The sequence below is a fragment of the Sminthopsis crassicaudata genome, chromosome 4, assembly GCF_048593235.1.
Source record: "Sminthopsis crassicaudata isolate SCR6 chromosome 4, ASM4859323v1, whole genome shotgun sequence".
Lineage (NCBI taxonomy): Eukaryota > Metazoa > Chordata > Mammalia > Dasyuromorphia > Dasyuridae > Sminthopsis > Sminthopsis crassicaudata.
In genome coordinates this window covers 14,184,670-14,202,569 of record NC_133620.1, presented here as the reverse complement: position 1 = coordinate 14,202,569, position 17,900 = coordinate 14,184,670, and the positions used below count along the sequence as shown (strand labels likewise).

The window sequence follows — 17,900 nt, the reverse complement described above, 5'->3', positions numbered from 1 at the left end:
ACAAGTGCTGAAGGTCATGTCTGGGAGGTTGTCAGGATAGTAGCAGGAGATGGGAGGGATGGAATCAACCCACCTGGCACCTGATTTGTGGCAAAGGAGAGGCTCCTGGTGATCACTCAAGGGGATGACCAATTGAAGTTTGGATTGTTTGAATACAAGTGTAATGGGACAAACGTGAGCCCTACAGAGTCTCATGCAGAGACTCATTCAAGGTCTTAATGCAAAGCATTAAGCCCTGCAGATGACAGGGCCTTGGGACAAGGGGACCATAGAGCAAATGAAGAGGGAGGGAGGGGGAGTCTGGTAAGAAAAAGAATCAAATAATGAACAAAATTTTGTGTCCTGGAGAAAATGGTGAAGATGATATGATTAAAGTAGCTGCAGTTTGTCCTTCAAACATCTACATCCCCTGCTGGAAGGGCTGCAAGTTATCAGAAGGGCTTCCTCTGGCTTGAGGCGAGCAGTTTGCAGAACTCTGCCACATTTCAAATGTGTTGGATCTCCTATAAGTTTATGAGATTGAACAAATTTTGTTCATCTTTAATTCTGGTCCTGCAGTTTCACCATTGAGAGGAACTTCCAGTGTGGAAATCCACTTGATCAATGCAGATCAGTGATCCATCTGGAGTTAATGTTTTAGTGGGTTGCTGCAGAACTACTGTGTGTTGGAGGGGGACTTGAATCAAGGCTGTCTTGTCAACCACTGGATGATACTGCCTCTCCCCAAAAAACATTGCTGCATTTGAATTCAAAATGATATAAAAAGCTTAAGGAACTGACTTGAGACATTCAGACCCAACAGAATTTTCAGATTTATCCTCAAGCTCCCTGAAGTTTCCAGCATCTGATATTTTCTCTTTTTAAAAATTTTATTTTTATAAAATATAAAAATATTTATTTTAAAAAATTATTAATTTTATTTACAAATATTTTTTCAAAATTGACCCTTGCAAAACCTTTTGTTCCTATTTTTCCCCTCCTCCCCACCCCTTCACCTAGTTGGCAAATAGTCCCATACATTCATGTTAAATAGGTTAAAATACATGGTAAATCCAGTATATGTATACATATTAATACAGTTTTCTTGCTGCAAAAGAAAAGTCAGATCTAGAAAGAAAGAAAAAACCTGAGAAGGGAAACAAAAATGCAAGCAAATAACAATAGAGAGAGAATGCTATGTTGTGGTCCACACTCAGTTCCCATAGACGTCTCTCTGGGTGTAGCTGACTCTTCATCACTGAACAAATGGAACTGGTTTGAATCATCTCATTGTTGAAGAGAGCCACAGCATCTGATATTCAGTTTTTTTTTTCTCTGAGGCTGGGGTTAAGTGACTTGCCCAGGGTCACACAGCTAGGAAGTGTTAAGTGTCTGAGATCAGATTTGAACTCGGGTCCTCCTGAATTCAAGGCTGGTGCTCTATCTACTGCGCCACCTAGCTGCCCCAGCATCTGATATTCTTAAAGAATGGCCATAAGTATCTCAGGGAAGTGCACATTTTGATGGTTATTTTCTCTAGTTATTCTTTTCACCTTTGCTGTTGGGCCCTTGGGGCGAGGGAATGATGACTTTTTATACTTGGACAGATGTTTCATGGAATGAGACCTAAGTGTTTTTCTGATTTGATTTCCCTCAGCTGCTGCGATCCACACTCTGAGGCTGGGAGTGGAGCTGACTCCTTCAATGGGCACCATTACATTTCTTCCATCATGCTGATGGGCCAGTGGCCCCGCTCAACGTGTTGAAGTTGGAGATGAACTGCTGGAGGTGAGCTCAGGAGGAGGAAAAGCAACCCAAAGACATGCTTGGACTGGCTGGCCATTGAGGTCCCACAATTCCCAGATTTTGTAACTGAGTTTTTTTTTAAGTTCCACATCAACCCTGGCTCCCCTGCGCGTAGAGATTTTTTTTTTCTTGGAATGTAGTATGAACAATTGCAAGTGAAATGTGATCCATTTATTGAGTTGGCAACAGAGCTGCCATCTTGTTGATGTGGGTACAACTCTCTCCTGTCTTTGCCAACCCATCTTGTTTGGTGCAAGTGTCTTGTCCGTATTCTTCAGCAAATCCTTTATGGAGACTCTCCCCCCAGCATTCTAGAAGCCTTCTGCTAACTCTTTTACTTTATGTCTTAACCTTTTAAAAATGTTTATGGTTGTATATGGTTTCTTACATCAAAATCATCTCCTCATAACCCTCTCCCCTCTTTCTTTCCATCTCTCTCTCTCTTTATCTCTCCTCCTTTTTTGTTCTTTCTCTCCCTCCTTTTCCCTTTTGAATTTCCCTTTCCATCTCTCTTTATCTGTCTCTTCATCTCTCTTCCTTTTTCTCTCCTCTCCCTCCTTCTTTCTTTTGTCTCCCTCTTTCCATCACTATTTCTGTGTCTCTTTATGTCTCTTCCTTTTTTCTCCTCTCTTTCCCCCACTTCCTTCTGTTTCCCTCTTTCCATCTCTCCTTGTCTCTGTCTCATCTCTCCTCCTTTTCTCTCTCTCTTCTGTTCCATCTTCCTTTTACTGTCTCCCTCAGTCTTTCCCTCCTACACCTTCTCTGTTGCTCCCCTTTTCCTACTTCTTTTCTCCCTCCATATACACACAGATGAAGCAGACAAAAATAGAGAACACTTGGTTTTCTCATTTGACTTGCAGCTGAATCCTCCTATGTCTATTGTCTCTTTTCTCTTAGAACAGGAACTCTTTGAGAGTCCCGACTATCTTGGCTTCCTTCCATGTAGGAATGATAACTTTAGCTACAGATAGGGTTGATAATAATTATGTAGTTAAATATAAGTACGTAAAACTGTTCAGGACATCAATGGAGACTGACATAATATTTGTAGGTCTTTGAATGGCCTACTACTTAAATTAATTGTAGTTTTCATTACGAACTTAAGAGCTGGATAGAAGGCAAATTTGCATGTAGACATTAGAACAGAAAAGTCAGATTGTTCGTAAAAGGTCAAAGCTTTACATGCTCAGCTTGTAGCTTTCAATACTGTCCTTGTTATCTGGCCTCCCTTCTGTTCCTTTCTTATATTTAAGAATGATTTCTCATTGACTCTCCTTTTTCTTTCTTTTGCTACTTTAGCTTTTATTTTGTATTCTGTTCCCTTTCCTCACAAAAATGGGAAAAAATGGCACCTTTTTCTTTCATCTTTGGGACTAACACCTAGGACTAGGGTCTCGAGGTCAGAGGGGTCACTTGACAGTGACAGTTTAGTCAATATCTTGAATGGTTGGACCACTTTTTTCCTAAACCCTTTACAATTATAAGTCACATAAAATTATCCAATGTTTATTCCAATGTTTCTTAATCGCAAATCCAGTGGCTTTTTCTCAATCCTCATTCTTCTTAACCTTTCCGCTGCCTTTAATACTATTGATCACCTTCCTCTCCTGAAATTCTGGAAAATTCTTCATTTTACATGAGTGATTCAGAGACATCCAGTGATTTATTCAGTGACACACAGGTGACATCAGAAACAGAATTTGAACCAATGTCCTCTGCCTCTAAAGCGAGTGTTCTTCACACGTGATCACACTTGGCTAGTCTTTCCTGGCCTTCTTGCCTCAATTTGCCCTTTTGCTGCTTTTTCTTGAGTTAAGGTCTTTTCTGACGCTTCTATCTATATATACCACATTCTTTCTTTGTAGTTATTCTTGAATCACTTAGCCCTTAATTCATCTCCAGAGAACCACCAATGGAGTCATTGGGAAATCCTCCATTTCTTTTTTTCCTTTTTCTTTCTTTCTTTGTTTTTATTTATTTATTTATTTTTATTATATTATGGCTTGGCAGCTTTTTCTTTAAGGAGTTAATGGAGTCATAGATTCTTTGATCTAGAGTTGAAAGAATCTCAGTGAATATTTAGTCTGATTCTTCCCATTTTACAAATGAGAAAACTGATGAGTGTAGAAGAGTTACTTGGCTTGCCCTTAGTCATCAGAGGGATGATTCTAATTTTGGTTCTCTTAGTCTCTCTACTATATAGCTTGAGAAGTTGAGAGACCAATTCAAGTGATAACCATAACTTTTTAAAAAAAAGCCTCCCTTCCTTCTAACTACTTTGAATCCTTCATATTTGGGGGGAACAAGGAAAGCAAGGAAGATTGGAGCTCAAAGACTGTTTCTTAAGCCATCTTTTCTCTTAAAATTTTTCTGAATGTTAACAAATAGCAAAGTAGAATTCTATGTTCAGTTCCCTGATGTTGCCTAGTGATCACTGAGTTCATGAGCTGGAAAAGAGAAAGCAAACAGGATTGGCCGGTACCCCACTTCATTTGTTATTCCATCTCCCAAGCAGTTTATTGAGGGACTCTCAAGTCTGGTGGCCCTGGGCTAGATGGTGTAAAAAGTGAGTTCCTTGATGATGGCTTCAGCCCTGGCAGGGCTAATAAGCAAGACCTCCTGGAGAATCAGGCCCTGATTAGCTGAGATTTGACAGGCCTTGGGATGACATTATAATCTCAAATGGAAGCGTTTGTGGAATATTAAACATTTTATGATAAAAACTGGCTGCTTCAGAATAATTTAATGGGCAGCTCCTGTTAGACAAATGTGATTCATTCTCTCTCTCTCTCTCTCTCTCTCTCTCTCTCTCTCTGTCTCTCTCTCTCTCTCTCTCTCTCTCTCTCTCTCTCTGTGTCTCTCTCTGTCTCTGTCTCTGTCTCTCTCTCTCTCTCTCTCTCTCTCTCTCTCTCTCTCTCTCTATATATATATATATATATATATATATATAATAAGTCTTTTAACCTTTTATTTAAGACTAAAAGAATGTCCAAAAGTTGCTGAACTGAAAAAATATATTTTTTTATTTGCTCCTTGGAACCTAGAACCCGAAATAGGAATATGCTTTGAGTTTAAAACACTGGGCCAAGCTGCAGACCCCGGAAGCTATTTACAGCAGTTATATAAATCCCCTAGGAAAGAAATGGATAATGAGGGTTGTGACTGCCCCCTTAACTCCAGCAAGTAAGGAAGACTCCCAGGCAATGCTGTAATAATTGGAGACAAGTTAAATGAATAAATAATGATAAAATAAATATTTAAATGTACACTAAGATAAAAACCTAAAGCGAGATGTTTGTTACAGCAAAATGCTGCATATGGAATACTGCAGTTCTGCAAATAGTTATTGCCGCGGTGCTTAAGTGGGGGATGTATGTAGATGAACAGACCCAGCCCTTAACCTCAAGGAGCTTGTGATCGAATCAGGGTAAAACAGTACCATATTAGCCTGCCTTGGTCAGTGGTTCTCTGGGATTGTATTCCTTAGGAAGGATAATTAGCTGGAGGATGCTGAGGGCCACCATGATGCTTATCTTGGGAATGGGAAGTTTTGAGGAAGGACCTGGGGATTTTTAGACTTGGGGTGGAGGGGAGAAGGAGAAGGGGAGAGAACCTCTAGGTGGGAACAAGATAACTTTTCTTCTATACCTTTAATGGTTGGTCACAAAGTTTTCTTTGGACCCAGAGAAAGGGGAATCCTTGCAGAGGCTTGAGGGAATCCTTGCCAAGGTGTGGAGAAGTCAAGAGGATTAACATCAGGACATATTCCTGCACAATCTCTAGAGAGGAAACAAGTGGCCTCAAGACCTGAGTTCAAGTTTACCTTTGGCATATGCTGGCTATGTGATCTTGGGAAATTTACTTAATTATTTCTACTTCCAGAACTGTCTCTTTAGCAATAAATCCCTGAGCAACTGCTCACCCGTAGTGATAAGAGTGAATTTCCTTGCCCAGAAATCAGCCTTAGCATTTAAGTAGCAGGTGCAGTGCTAAGCATTGAGGATACAAAGAAAGGCAAAAAATAATTCCTACCTTCGAAAAGCTCCCAGTCTAGTGGGAAGACAAATAAATGCAATCAAGATTTCTATGAGAAAAATAACAAATAATTAGCAGAGGGAAAGCAGCAGCATTAAGAAAAAGACTTCCTCTAGAAGATGGGATTGTAGTAGGGAGGCTGAGATGAGGAAGGAGAAAAGAAAACAGAGACAATGGCTAGAGCCTTGCAGTCAGTAAATACACATTTATTAACTGCTTGCTGTATGCCAGGTACTTTGCTAAGCCCGAGAGATATGAAGGTGTTTTTTTTTGTTTGTTTGTTTTTTTTAAGTATCTCCACTGATCTCAACCAGTAGGTCCAAACTAGATCTATACAGGACAAAGTAGTGAGAATCCCCTGAGAGATGGGCGAGATCCCCCTGTCTATGAAATTATAGATATTCCCCTTCTCCTATCCCTACCCAGATCTTCCCAGGAGTGGAATGGGAGAATGGGCAGCTATTATGGGGATGCTATTTTGAAGATTTCTGTTGGGAATTAGTTGGACTAATATCAGTAAAAGACAACATTTCTCTGGGGTTTTTAAGTGAGTAAAGTGCTTTATGTATGCTCTCTGATTTGAACCTCACAAAAACCCTGTGAGGTAGATGCTGAGGAAACTGAGTCTGGGAGAAGTTGTTTCATCAAGGGTTATTCAGGGTCTGAGTGAGGATTTGAACTCAGGGCCAGATCATCAAAGGCTTTTTATCTGCTCCTAGTCTCTTCCTCGCATTCTCCAGGACCTCAGGACATGGCCTACTTGTACAGGGTTAGATTTCCCAATGTGTGTGTGTGTGTGTGTGTGTGTGTGTGTGTGTGTGTGTGTGTGTGTGTGTGTAACAGAAGCTGATACCTCTGTAAATAATTAAGGGCCAGGGAGCTATGTCTGTCGCAGGAGCTAAGTTCCCGAGTACTGATAGGCCCTTGAGAGAGCCTTGTAGGGGTTATTGATCCATCCCTCCATCCCTAGGCCTGCTGCAGGCATTAGAGCTGATCTCCTGCTTTGCTACATAAATCCTTGGTCTCCTCGGGAAGCTTCCATACAAGGCACTTAGCTGTAGACTGGCTCGGTTGTAGGTGTTAGCATGGCAACTGGTCAGAAGAAAACTTCCCTGCCGGTCACCAGAGGCATTTGAAGGGAGAGGAGGTGGAAGACAATAAATATTCTCCTTGTGAACTGTGGTTTATTATGGCATTTGTGGCCCAATACACTTTGCTTTTGCACAGGCTATCTCCTGGTAGTCTGAATTCATTGGAAAGGTTGTGGGGACTGAGCGATTCTCACAAAAACCTGTATTGTTTATTATCTCTATTTGATAACTGATTCAGACAAGACATAAAGTAATTTGTCCTGGGGTTACTCAACTAAAAATCTGAGGCAGAATTTGAACTCAGACCTTCCTGATTCCAGGCCAAGGACTGGAATCCGTGGACTTTAGAAAATAGACATTCGATAACTCTGTTTTGGTATAATTGATTTCTTTATAATCCAGTCTGCTTATTTAAAATGAATCTAAGAAGGAAATCACAGGAAAACTGGAAAATCATATGGCAGAAACTAGGCATAGATCAACATCTTACACCCTGTCCTAAGATAAAGTAGAAGCGGATTCATGATTTAGACAAAAAGACTCATAGTATAACTTAACATTTCCTAGCTGTGTGACCCTGGGAAGTCACTTAACCTCAATTGCCTCAGGGGAAAAAAAAAGAGTCATACTAAAAGTGAATTAAGAGAGAATTTCCTGTCAGATTTTTTTTTTAAATTATTATAGCTTTTTGTTTACAAAACATATGCATGGGTAGTTTTTCAATATTGAACCTTGCAAAACCTTCTTTCTGTTCCACCTTTTCCCTTCCTTCCCTCCACTCCCACCCCTAGATGGCAGGTAGTCCACTACATGCTAAATATGCTAAAGTATATGTTAAATACAATATATGTATTCCTGTCAGATTTTTGGAGAAGGGAGGAATTTATGACCAAACAAGAAATGCCAAATGGATAATTTTGATTATATTAAATTAAAAAGATTTTGTACAAACAAATCCACTGCAGCCAGGAAATAGAAATAATTTTTAGTCAGTGTTTCTGATAAAGAACAAAATCAAATCTGTAAGAATATGTCATTCCCCAATTGATAAATGGTCAAAGAATATGAACAGGTAGTTTTAGATATGAGACAAATGCTCTGAAACATTATTGATTAGATTAATGTACTCTGAGGTACCACCTTATACCTCTCAGATTGACTAAGATGACATAAATGTTGGAAGAGATGGGAGAAAACTGGGATACTGATGCATTGTTGGTGGAGTTGAGAACTGATCCAACCATTCTGGAGAACAATTTGGAATTACGCCCAAAAGACTATAAAATTGTGCATACCCAGAAAAGCCTGGAAAGACTTCCACGAACTAATGCTCAGTGAAGTGAGCAGAATCAGGAGAATCTTGCGCATAGTAACAGCAAGATTGTATAATGAGCAACTGATAGACAACTTTTCAGCAATCCAAGACAATTCTAAAAGACTTTGAATGGAAAATACCATCTTGACTCTTGTCTTAGAGAGAGACTGACAACTTTGTATAAATTTGCCCCACTTAAGTGTCATTCATGCAGAAGTCAAGTTGCCATTCTGTGATCTCCTTGATTCTTTTTGATAACAAAGGACAAAAGAACAAGAAAACAACAGCTGTTATTATTTTCTTACAGTTATTGCCTGTATGCTACTTTTTTTCTCACTCTTCATCCATTGTTACAAATTCTTCTTTACTCTATTTCCTCTATTTAGCACATTTTACAGTATAATAATATTCCATTATGTTCAAATACCATAGATTTTTTTAGGTATATAATTATCCTCGTGGTGGGCACCCATTTGTTTTCCAATTTTTTATTCTTTCAATGAGTCTTTTGAAACTCATAGATATTTTATGAGTGTTCCAAAGTCATAGGGCAGTTTGAACCTATAAAAATGTACCTTAAAATCACCTTAAGACTTTTAGATCCTCTGTATACATGTGGAGCATCACTCCAGAACAATGCAAACAAAATTACCATTAGATCTAAATATAATCCTAAAATCTCCTAAAATCTTCCTAAAATCTCAGTGCTCTTAGAAACTATTCCTTTGAACAGCAGCTTCTTCTAAAGTTTCTGAAACCTTATATGTTTTTCTCCTGTGATCAAATTACTGACTACAAAATTAAGAGAAGACTGCCTTTTTTGTTTTTTTAAGAAATAAGTTATGGTTGCCGTAAATCCATTTGAAGAGGCTGATATAACAGGAAGACCATCTGGGCTGAAGAATGCATTAGTGGATGCCTTGGGGTCTTGCCTTATCATTCAATAGCTAAAACTTAATGGATAAAAAGATTTTGCTTAGCAGGACTTTTTTCTTCTGAATTGCTAATTGTACTCATGAACATTTCTCTTATATAAATGAATTTTAGAGTCCTTCTCAATACACATTTACCATGTCTCTTAAACTTCTAATACAACATATTCAAAATTTTTTAATGGACTGAAATGCTTCTTTCTGGCTTTGTTTGACAAATTATGACAAATCAAAAAAAATTTTTTTTTTGTATTGAGTATTTGATAACCCTTGAAGCTTGAGAGAGAAGGCTTGGTACATTCCATGTTGACTTTGATTTTTAAAAATAAGTCTTTTCTTCTATATGACAGTCATTTCTCCATATATCTTTCTATCTCCTTTTTTTTGCTGAGGCAGTTGGGGTTAAGTGACTTGCCCAGGGTCACACAGCCAGGATGTGTTAAGTGTCTGAGGCCAGATTTGAACTCAGGTCCTCCTGACTTCAGGGCTGGTGCTCTCTCCACTGCGCCACTTAGCTGCCCCCTTTATTCTTTATTAATTTTTGAAATTATTACTTGGGTACCATTCTTTGGCAGCATGAGTACTTCTGAAAAACCGATGTTTTAATGACTAGTATGTGTCTATCTGCATATCCAGTATCTGTGTATGTTTGCATGTGTACATCTATTTCTTTGAGGTTTGCTAAGCACTTTACTCCTATTTTCTCATTTTATCCTTGCAACAAGCCTGCAAAATTGGTATTTTAGATATGAGGAAACTGAAATAAACAGTTTAAGTGACTTGCCCTGGCTCAAACAGAGTCATGGCTAAGATCAGATTTGACTCACATCTTTGACTTAATGTTCAATGCATTTACTGTACACACACACACACACACACTGCACCACCTTATTGTCACTGTCTCCTAATGTTAGTTCTTATGAAATAAAAACATTGAGGGAAAGAATGAATAGTGCTTATAATTAGCATCTTTTTTCCCATGTGCTGGGCAGAGAACATGTGCCAAATTTGCATCATCAGATGTGGAGTCCTGGTTTCAGCACTTGGTACATGGAGGATTGGGCACATGACTTCTAAAATGGCCTCCCCTGTGAGATTCTGTCAAGCTTTTCTCAAGATTCTTAAAACTAGAAAAGATCCCTCCATGGCAGAACCACCATTGTTTGGTTCCTATGGTGATATACCATGATCGATGCAGTAGAGATGATACCTTTTGTCTTTTCTGGGCCTTTACACATCAGAAGAAATCGTGGGAAAGGTCAGGGCCATTTTAGGCCCATCTTGAGGGTCATCTATTCTGTCTGTTACGTGGTTTGTAGCTCCCTGCAGTTATCCTCCCAAACTTAGAAACTATCTGTATTTTTTGTGTCTGTAAATAATCATAAAATGAATCATAGATACAAGGGTGAAATAGTAGAATTTCATTAGGATTATAAAATCTCAGGCTTAGAAGGGACTTCAAAATTCTGACTTGAATAAAGAATCCTCCCTTACAAAGTCATTATTCACTATAATCTCAGTAGATATGGCCCCAGGTTCTAGACTGTGGAGATCTCTTTGAATCCTGACCCTGCAATTATCAAAAAGCATGTAGATATGAACTATGGAGTGGGCTTGGGGAGCCTGCCTCATCAATTGTCTAATGTTAATTGCACCATTTACCAATCAGGGCAGTTCCTGCATAGCTTTCGGTGAAGGGATTAGCTTTGATTTATGTTAACTTTAGGGACTTGTTAGCAAAAGCACTCAAGCTTTAGCAAAAATCATTTAATTCAATGAGAGCCTTTTCTGTTGGGGGAAGAAAATGATTTTCTCTTTTATTTGTGTATTTTTGTGTAAATAAGATTTTTTTTTTTAATGGCAATATCTACTCCTTCTGAGCTCTGACTCATCTGTCTTCTCCTTAGGTCAATGGCGTTCAGCTCTCTGGAAAATCCCGCAGAGAGGCAGTGTCATTTCTGAAAGAAGTGCCTCCTCCCTTCACTCTGGTCTGCTGCAGGCGGCTCTTTGATGAAGAGACCTTTGGGGATGAGGCGAGTGTCACCGATGTTGTCATCACTGAACCAAAGGTATTAGTGAAATAGACCCTAGCTAAGGTGGCCAAGCCCTTGGGGATCGTTGGAACGCCTTTGTCCAAATTGCTACCTCTCATCTTCTTACAGAGAGCCCCTTGTCCTGTTCGTCCAAATTTACATCAAAGCAATAACTGTGGCTTTTATCCCAGGAAGTCAAATCAAAAAGCATTTGAAAGTGCTTGTCACATGCCAGACATTGTGCTAAGTACTAGGGATCCAAAGAAATCAACAAACATTTATTAAGCACCTGCTATTTACCAGACACTTGGGATACAAAGAAGTCAACAAGCATTTATGAAACACCTACTCTATGCTAGACAGGCCTAAGCATTAGGGGTACAGAAATCAATAAGCATTTTTTAAAAATAGTATTTTATTTCTCCCCTCAGTTGCATGTGAAAAAATTTTTTACTATTCATTTTTATAAGATTTTGAGTTCCAAATGTTTCTCCTTCCCCTGCCCTCTTTTGAAAATGGTATGCACTTTGATATAATTTATACATATGCTATCATATAAAACATATTTCCATATTAGTCACAGTTGTGAAAGAAGAAACAGATCAAAAAGAAAAAAAAAAACACAAGAAAGATCAAGTAAGTTTAAAAAAAAAAAATGATTCGGCATTCAGAGTCCATCAATTCTTTATCTGGATGTGGGTAACATTTTCTTTTGTAAGTCTTTTGTACTTGTCTTGGTTCTTTGCTTAGAAGAACTGAGTCATTCAGAGCTGATCATCACATAATGCTGCTGATACTCTATCCAATGTTTTCCTGGTTCTGCTCATTTCACTTTGCATCAGTTCATAAAAATCCTTCCAGGTTTTTGTGAAATCTGCCTGTTCATCATTTTTTATTGCAAAATAGTATTTTATTATATTCAGATACCACAACTTGGTCAACCATTCCCCAATTGATGGGCATGTCCTCAATTTCCAATATTTTGCTAACGTGGAAAGGGCTGCTATTAATATTTTTGCATATGTAGGCCTCTTTCCCTTCTTTATGATCTTTCAGAATACAGACCTAATCAAAGGTTATGCTCAGTTTGATTATCCTTTGGGCAGAATTCCAAATTGCTCTATAGAATGTTTGGATCAGTTCACAGCTCCACTGATAATGCACTAGCATCGCAATTTTTCCACATCCTCTCCAACATTTATCTCTTTGCTTATTTGTCATATTGGCCTTTCTGATAGGTATGAGGTAGTATTGTTTTAATGTGCAATTCTCCAATTAAATATGATTTATAACATTTCTTCATATACCTGTAGATAACTTTGATTTCTTCATCTGAAAACTGCCTGTTCCTATCCTTTGACCATTATCAGTTGGGGAATGGCTTGCATTCTTATAAATTTGTCTCAGTTCTCTGTGTAGTTGGGAAATCTATCTTTTATCAGAGACATTTTAATCATCTTGTTTCCTAGCTTTTTTTTTCTTTCTTTCTTTCTAATCTTGGTTGTGTTTATAACAAAAGCTTCTTAAGTTACTATAATTAAAATTTTCTGTTTTGTATTTCATAATATTCTCCATCTCTTGTTTGGTCATGAATTCTTACCTTTGCCATATATCTGACAGAATATTCCTTCTCCCAATTTGCAGAGGGTGCTACTTTTATGTCTAAATCATATAAACATTTTCAACTTATCTTGGTAAATGGTGTAAGACGTTGGTCTATATCTAGTTTGCATTTTATTGTTTTTCAGTTTTCCCAGTTGTTTTTGACAAATAGTGAATTCTTATCCCCAAAGCTGGAATCGTTGGGTTTGTCAAACAGTAGGCCACTATAGTCATTTACTACTTGTGGCTTATGTAGCTAATACCCAGATAGTTTTGAGGATTATTGTTTTATAATATAGTTTGAGATATGGTATTACTAGCCACCTTCCTTTGTAATTTTTTTTCCCTATTAATTCTCTTGACATTCTTGATCTTTTGTTCTTCTGGGTGAATTTTATTATTGTTTTTTCTAGCTCCATGAGATATTTTTTGGTAGTTTGAGTCATATGGCACCAAATAAATAAATTGATTTAGGTAGAATTGTCATTTTTATTATATTGGCTCAGCCTTTTTATGACCAGTTGATATTTTTTCCAATTGTTTAGATATGACTTTATATGAAAAGTGTTTTATAATTATGCTCATTTAGACTTCTAAGTATTTTACATTGTTTGTAGTTAACTCATTTAATTAATTAATTAATTTGTTTATTTTGCTGGGGCAATTGGGGTTAAGTGACTTGCCCAGGGTAACTCAGCTGGGAAGTGTTAAGTATCTGAGACCAGATTTGAACTCAGGTCCTCCTGATTTCAGGACTCTTTGTAGTTATTTTAAATGAAATTTTCTATCCCTTTTGGCTGGTCTTTGTTGGTTATATAAAGAAATGCTGATGGTTTATGTGTTTATGTTATATCCTGCAGCTTAGCTAAAATTTTAAAATATTTCAAGTAATTCTTTAGTTGATACTTAACTAGCACTTATTAAGCACCTACTATGTGCCAGGCAAAATACTAAACATTAGGGATTCAAAGAAATCAACAAGCACTTATTAAGCACCATGTGCCAGGCAAAGTACTAAACATTAGGGATTCAAGGAAATCAACAAGTATTAATAAGCACCAACAATGTACCAGACAGAGCACTAAACACTAGTGAGTCAAAGAAGTCAATAAGCATATATTAAGCACCTATTAAGTGCTTGGTATAGGACTAACTAAGCACTGGGATACAAAAAATGGCAAAAACTTTGTCCCTGGTTTCAGGGACTAATAGGAGACCACATTCACAGACACCCATGTAGAGGATAAGTTGGAGATTCTTTCAAAGTGAAGGCATTCACATTATTGGAGACCAGAAGAGACTTCCTGCAGAACATTGGCTTTTAACGTCTGCTGGAAAGAGGTCAGAGAAGCCAGGAGGTATAGACCAGGAAGGAAAATTCTGGCATGAGACAGCCAGTGAAAAGGCCTGGAGATGGAGGGTCTGAAGCCAGGACTGGGCATGGAGGCCAGGATCATAGATTGAAAGGGCCTGGAGGTGAGCTAAGTGTTAAAAGAATGGAAAGTTAGAAAAAGCCAGTGCAGAGGACTTTCTATATGACCCTAGAGGCAGCGGGCCCATGTCTGCATTGACATAATGAGGTGTGGGGAACGGTACACTTACATCATTACTTGGACTCCAGTGACCTGTGGGACTCCCCTGATTCCCCATTGAATTCACTTTGACGTGACTTCAAGATGTTTGTCAAGAGAATCAGCAGGACATTACAGAGAGAGTGCCAACTTCAGTCAGGAAGACCTGGGCACAAATCTTCTCAGGCACCAATCACTTGTACGACCCTGAACAAAGCTCTTAAATTTCTGAACTCCAGGCAATTCTCTAAAATTCTAATTTGTAGATGAAGGCCCTGCTTTTTTTTTCTGCAAAAAAGGATACTATTGCTGAGTTTTAAAACATGGATATTTCTTTCCTGGAACTTTTAAAGCATTGTCCCTGAGTTGAATCCATTAAAATATTGTGAGGAGGTCAGAGGAAACATTGGCGCTCACTCCTTCCGACACCACTTCCAGTAGATCTTGGATTTAGCTTGTTTGTCCATAGTTCTTGGCAGGTTGTTGCCAGGTTGCAAGGTCCTGGACAGGAGGAACCACTTTTGTGTTTCTTTGATACTTGGTGTTTAGTACAATAACCAGCACAGAGTTGGTGCTTAATAACTGTTTAGTGACTGACAGATTTAGACTATATAAAGGGAGGCAGCATTGTAGAAGGAGAAACACAAGGTTATGAATACTGGGTCCAAATTCTAGCTCTGACACGCAGTCTATGTCTGACCTTTGGCAAAATGGGTCAGTTCACCCATTTTGAAAATGAAGGAGTTGAGATTTATGATCACATGTAATTTTAGCAGTTAAAATACTAAATATTAATTAAGCATATGAGCAGAATTGTCAGAAGTCATCAGCTCATAGGTTCAAAACCCCAAGGGTCCATGTTTTTACAGATGAGAAAACTAAGCCCTATGGAGATAGAATGACTTCTCCAAGGTCACACAGATAGTGACATAGCTAGAATTTAAGTCAATATCCCGAGACTTTATTAACAGGTGCTTTGCAGTTTTTTTTGTTTTTTGTTTTTTTTAATAAAGTTGATGTTAAAAAAAAATTCACATTTCCAGCATTCCTCCATCTATATTAAATGGAACCATCCTTTATAAGAGCAAAATACAGCAAAAAAAACCAAAAAAAAAAAAAAAAAAACCTTACAGAAGTGGAAGTCTCATTCCATACCCATTGTCTACCATGTTTCTGCAGTGAGGTAGCAGGCTTGCTTTACTGCACCACACTCCCCATTTGCACTTTACCTTTTATCTCCTTCCTTAACTAGCACTTATTAAGCACCTACTATGTGCCAGGCAAAGTACTAAACATTAGGGATTCAAAGAAATCAACAAATCAACAAGCACTTATTAAACACCATGTGCCAAAGTACTAAACATTAGGGATTCAAGGAAATCAACAAGCATTTATTAAGCACCAACAATGTACCAGATGGAGCACTAAATATTAGTTTTATGCTCTGGCCAAAGTTTACCTCTCAGTAGCCCTTTTCCCTTCTTCTTTCTCCCTGTGTTTCTGCTTCTACTATATTTGTGCTTAGCATACTATCTTGTTGCTGTTTTTTTCTGTTTCAGTCTTTCCCCGTCTTTCACCCAGTTCAAATACCACCTCTTCCAGAAGCACTCTCTCATCCCTCTGGACTGCTTTTACCCCCAGACTTCATAGAGCACTTGTTTGTATTTATTACATATTGTATTTATCATAGATGTGATCCAGTGGGCAGCAATTAGAGAGAGGAATCATGGGAGTAAGAACTGATAAGCATAGAGCAATTTAAGATTTGCTGAACTTATATTTAGAGCAACTTAAATTTTGAGAAACACAAAAAATATGAAGCACACGATAATAGTTGCTATTTGTAAAATTATAGTCTCATTTTCCTTACAACTACTTTGTGAGATGGGTCTTCCCTTTTTATTGTTAAGACCATTGAGCTCAGAATAATTTACAAAAAAATTTGCAAAGCTGGAAGGAATTATGGATAAGTTTCAATCTTTCTGACTCTTCAGCATTTTATCTATGAAATCTCACTTCTCTCAAAAATACAATTACAGATCTGGAGAAATAGTTTGTATATGGTCACTCTCCATATTTTATGTTTTCTGTCATGTACAGCTATCCAAATAATAGATTCCTCAATAAGCAGGAATTTCTTAAAGACTCACTGTGCTCCTTTATTTGTCTATTTGTTTTTAATTATTATTTTAATTTTAATTTTTTTGCTGAGGCAATTGGGGTTAAGTGACTTGCCCAAGATCACACAGCTAGGAAGTGATAAGTGTCTGAGGCCAGATTTGAATTCAGATCCTCCTGACTTCAGGGCTGGTGCTCTCTATCCACTGAGCCACCTAGCTGCCCCACTGTGTTCCTTTATTAAAGTACTGGGAATGCAAAGACATAAGTGGTATAGCTCTTGTCTTATCTCAAGGAACTTACATCCTTTTGGTGGAGACATCATGGACATATATTTATATACAGAATCTATGCAAAGTAAATACAAGACAATTGATGGGGAAAACAGCAGCAGCAACTTATCCAGTAATTATTGGGTTGTATATCATTTTCCTCATAATAATGACTTTTCTGACTACCCAGCTACTAAACTGTGAATTCTATAAAGGCAAGAAGCCTGTGTTTCCCTAACTTTGCTTCTCTCCCAGCACTGTGCTCTGGGCAAGTAAGTGATTAATAAGTGTTTGCAGACTTGAATTCAATGAGCCATCCAGCAGTCAGCTCAGAGAGCTCACCCACGGGGGCCTTGTGACCCTTTGGAAATGAACTGCTCTGTGGTGGCTTACCTGTGAAGGGTGAGAAAAATGCCTTTGACCTCATCTTCTGCAGTGTGCAAATCAGCAGCTCAGCTGCTCGCCCTGCGCTCCCCATCCATCATTCGTCCCCATCATTGGCAAACAGGAGCTAGAAATTATGCTAAGTTTCTGCCTGGATGCCATTAGTTGATTGCTTTCTGTCTTGTAACTGCACATTTATGCAGAATTGACAAAAGTGGAAGTTTGGAAGAGGGGTGTGTGTGTGTGTGTGTGTGTGTGTGTGTGTGTGTGTGTGTGTGTGTGTGTATGTGTGTCCATCCTTATATAAGTATATATACACATTCACATTTACACACATATACATGTAGATAGATACACATATTTTTAATATATATATTCATTGGATCTGGATCCAAAATCTACCTCTAACACTCCTCAGTATATATTTGACCTTTAGCAAAAAATATCATGGGGCTCAGTTCACCCATTTTGAAAAAAATAAAAAAAATAAAAATAAATTAAATATATATATATGCACCCAAATGCAGATATATTAATATCTAGTTGCTGGTTGGACCATGGCACATTCTACACTTTGAACACCCTGAGAATCCTATAAGCCTGTGTTTCGGGTGACTGTCCTTGCATTTTCTGAATTTAGTTTTTTTGGATTTCCATTTCTCCCAAGTATCAGCACATTCCATTTCAGACCTGCCCGGCTAGCTAGTTTGGTTAAACTCTGACTGTTCTTTGAGTAATCAGTGAGCATATCAAGTACCTTTC

The 17,900-nt window shown here is 38.1% G+C and overlaps 1 protein-coding gene across 1 annotated transcript in view; it reads left to right on the top strand.

The window, feature by feature from the left end:
• PATJ (PATJ crumbs cell polarity complex component) overlaps positions 1-17,900 on the top strand; it is a 335,316-nt gene that overhangs the window by 70,498 nt on the left and 246,918 nt on the right. Inside the window, 5 exon segments of the mRNA XM_074265778.1 lie at positions 1,637-1,669; positions 1,672-1,710; positions 1,713-1,748; positions 1,751-1,767; positions 11,066-11,227. Coding sequence (XP_074121879.1) covers positions 1,637-1,669; positions 1,672-1,710; positions 1,713-1,748; positions 1,751-1,767; positions 11,066-11,227 — 287 coding nt within the window.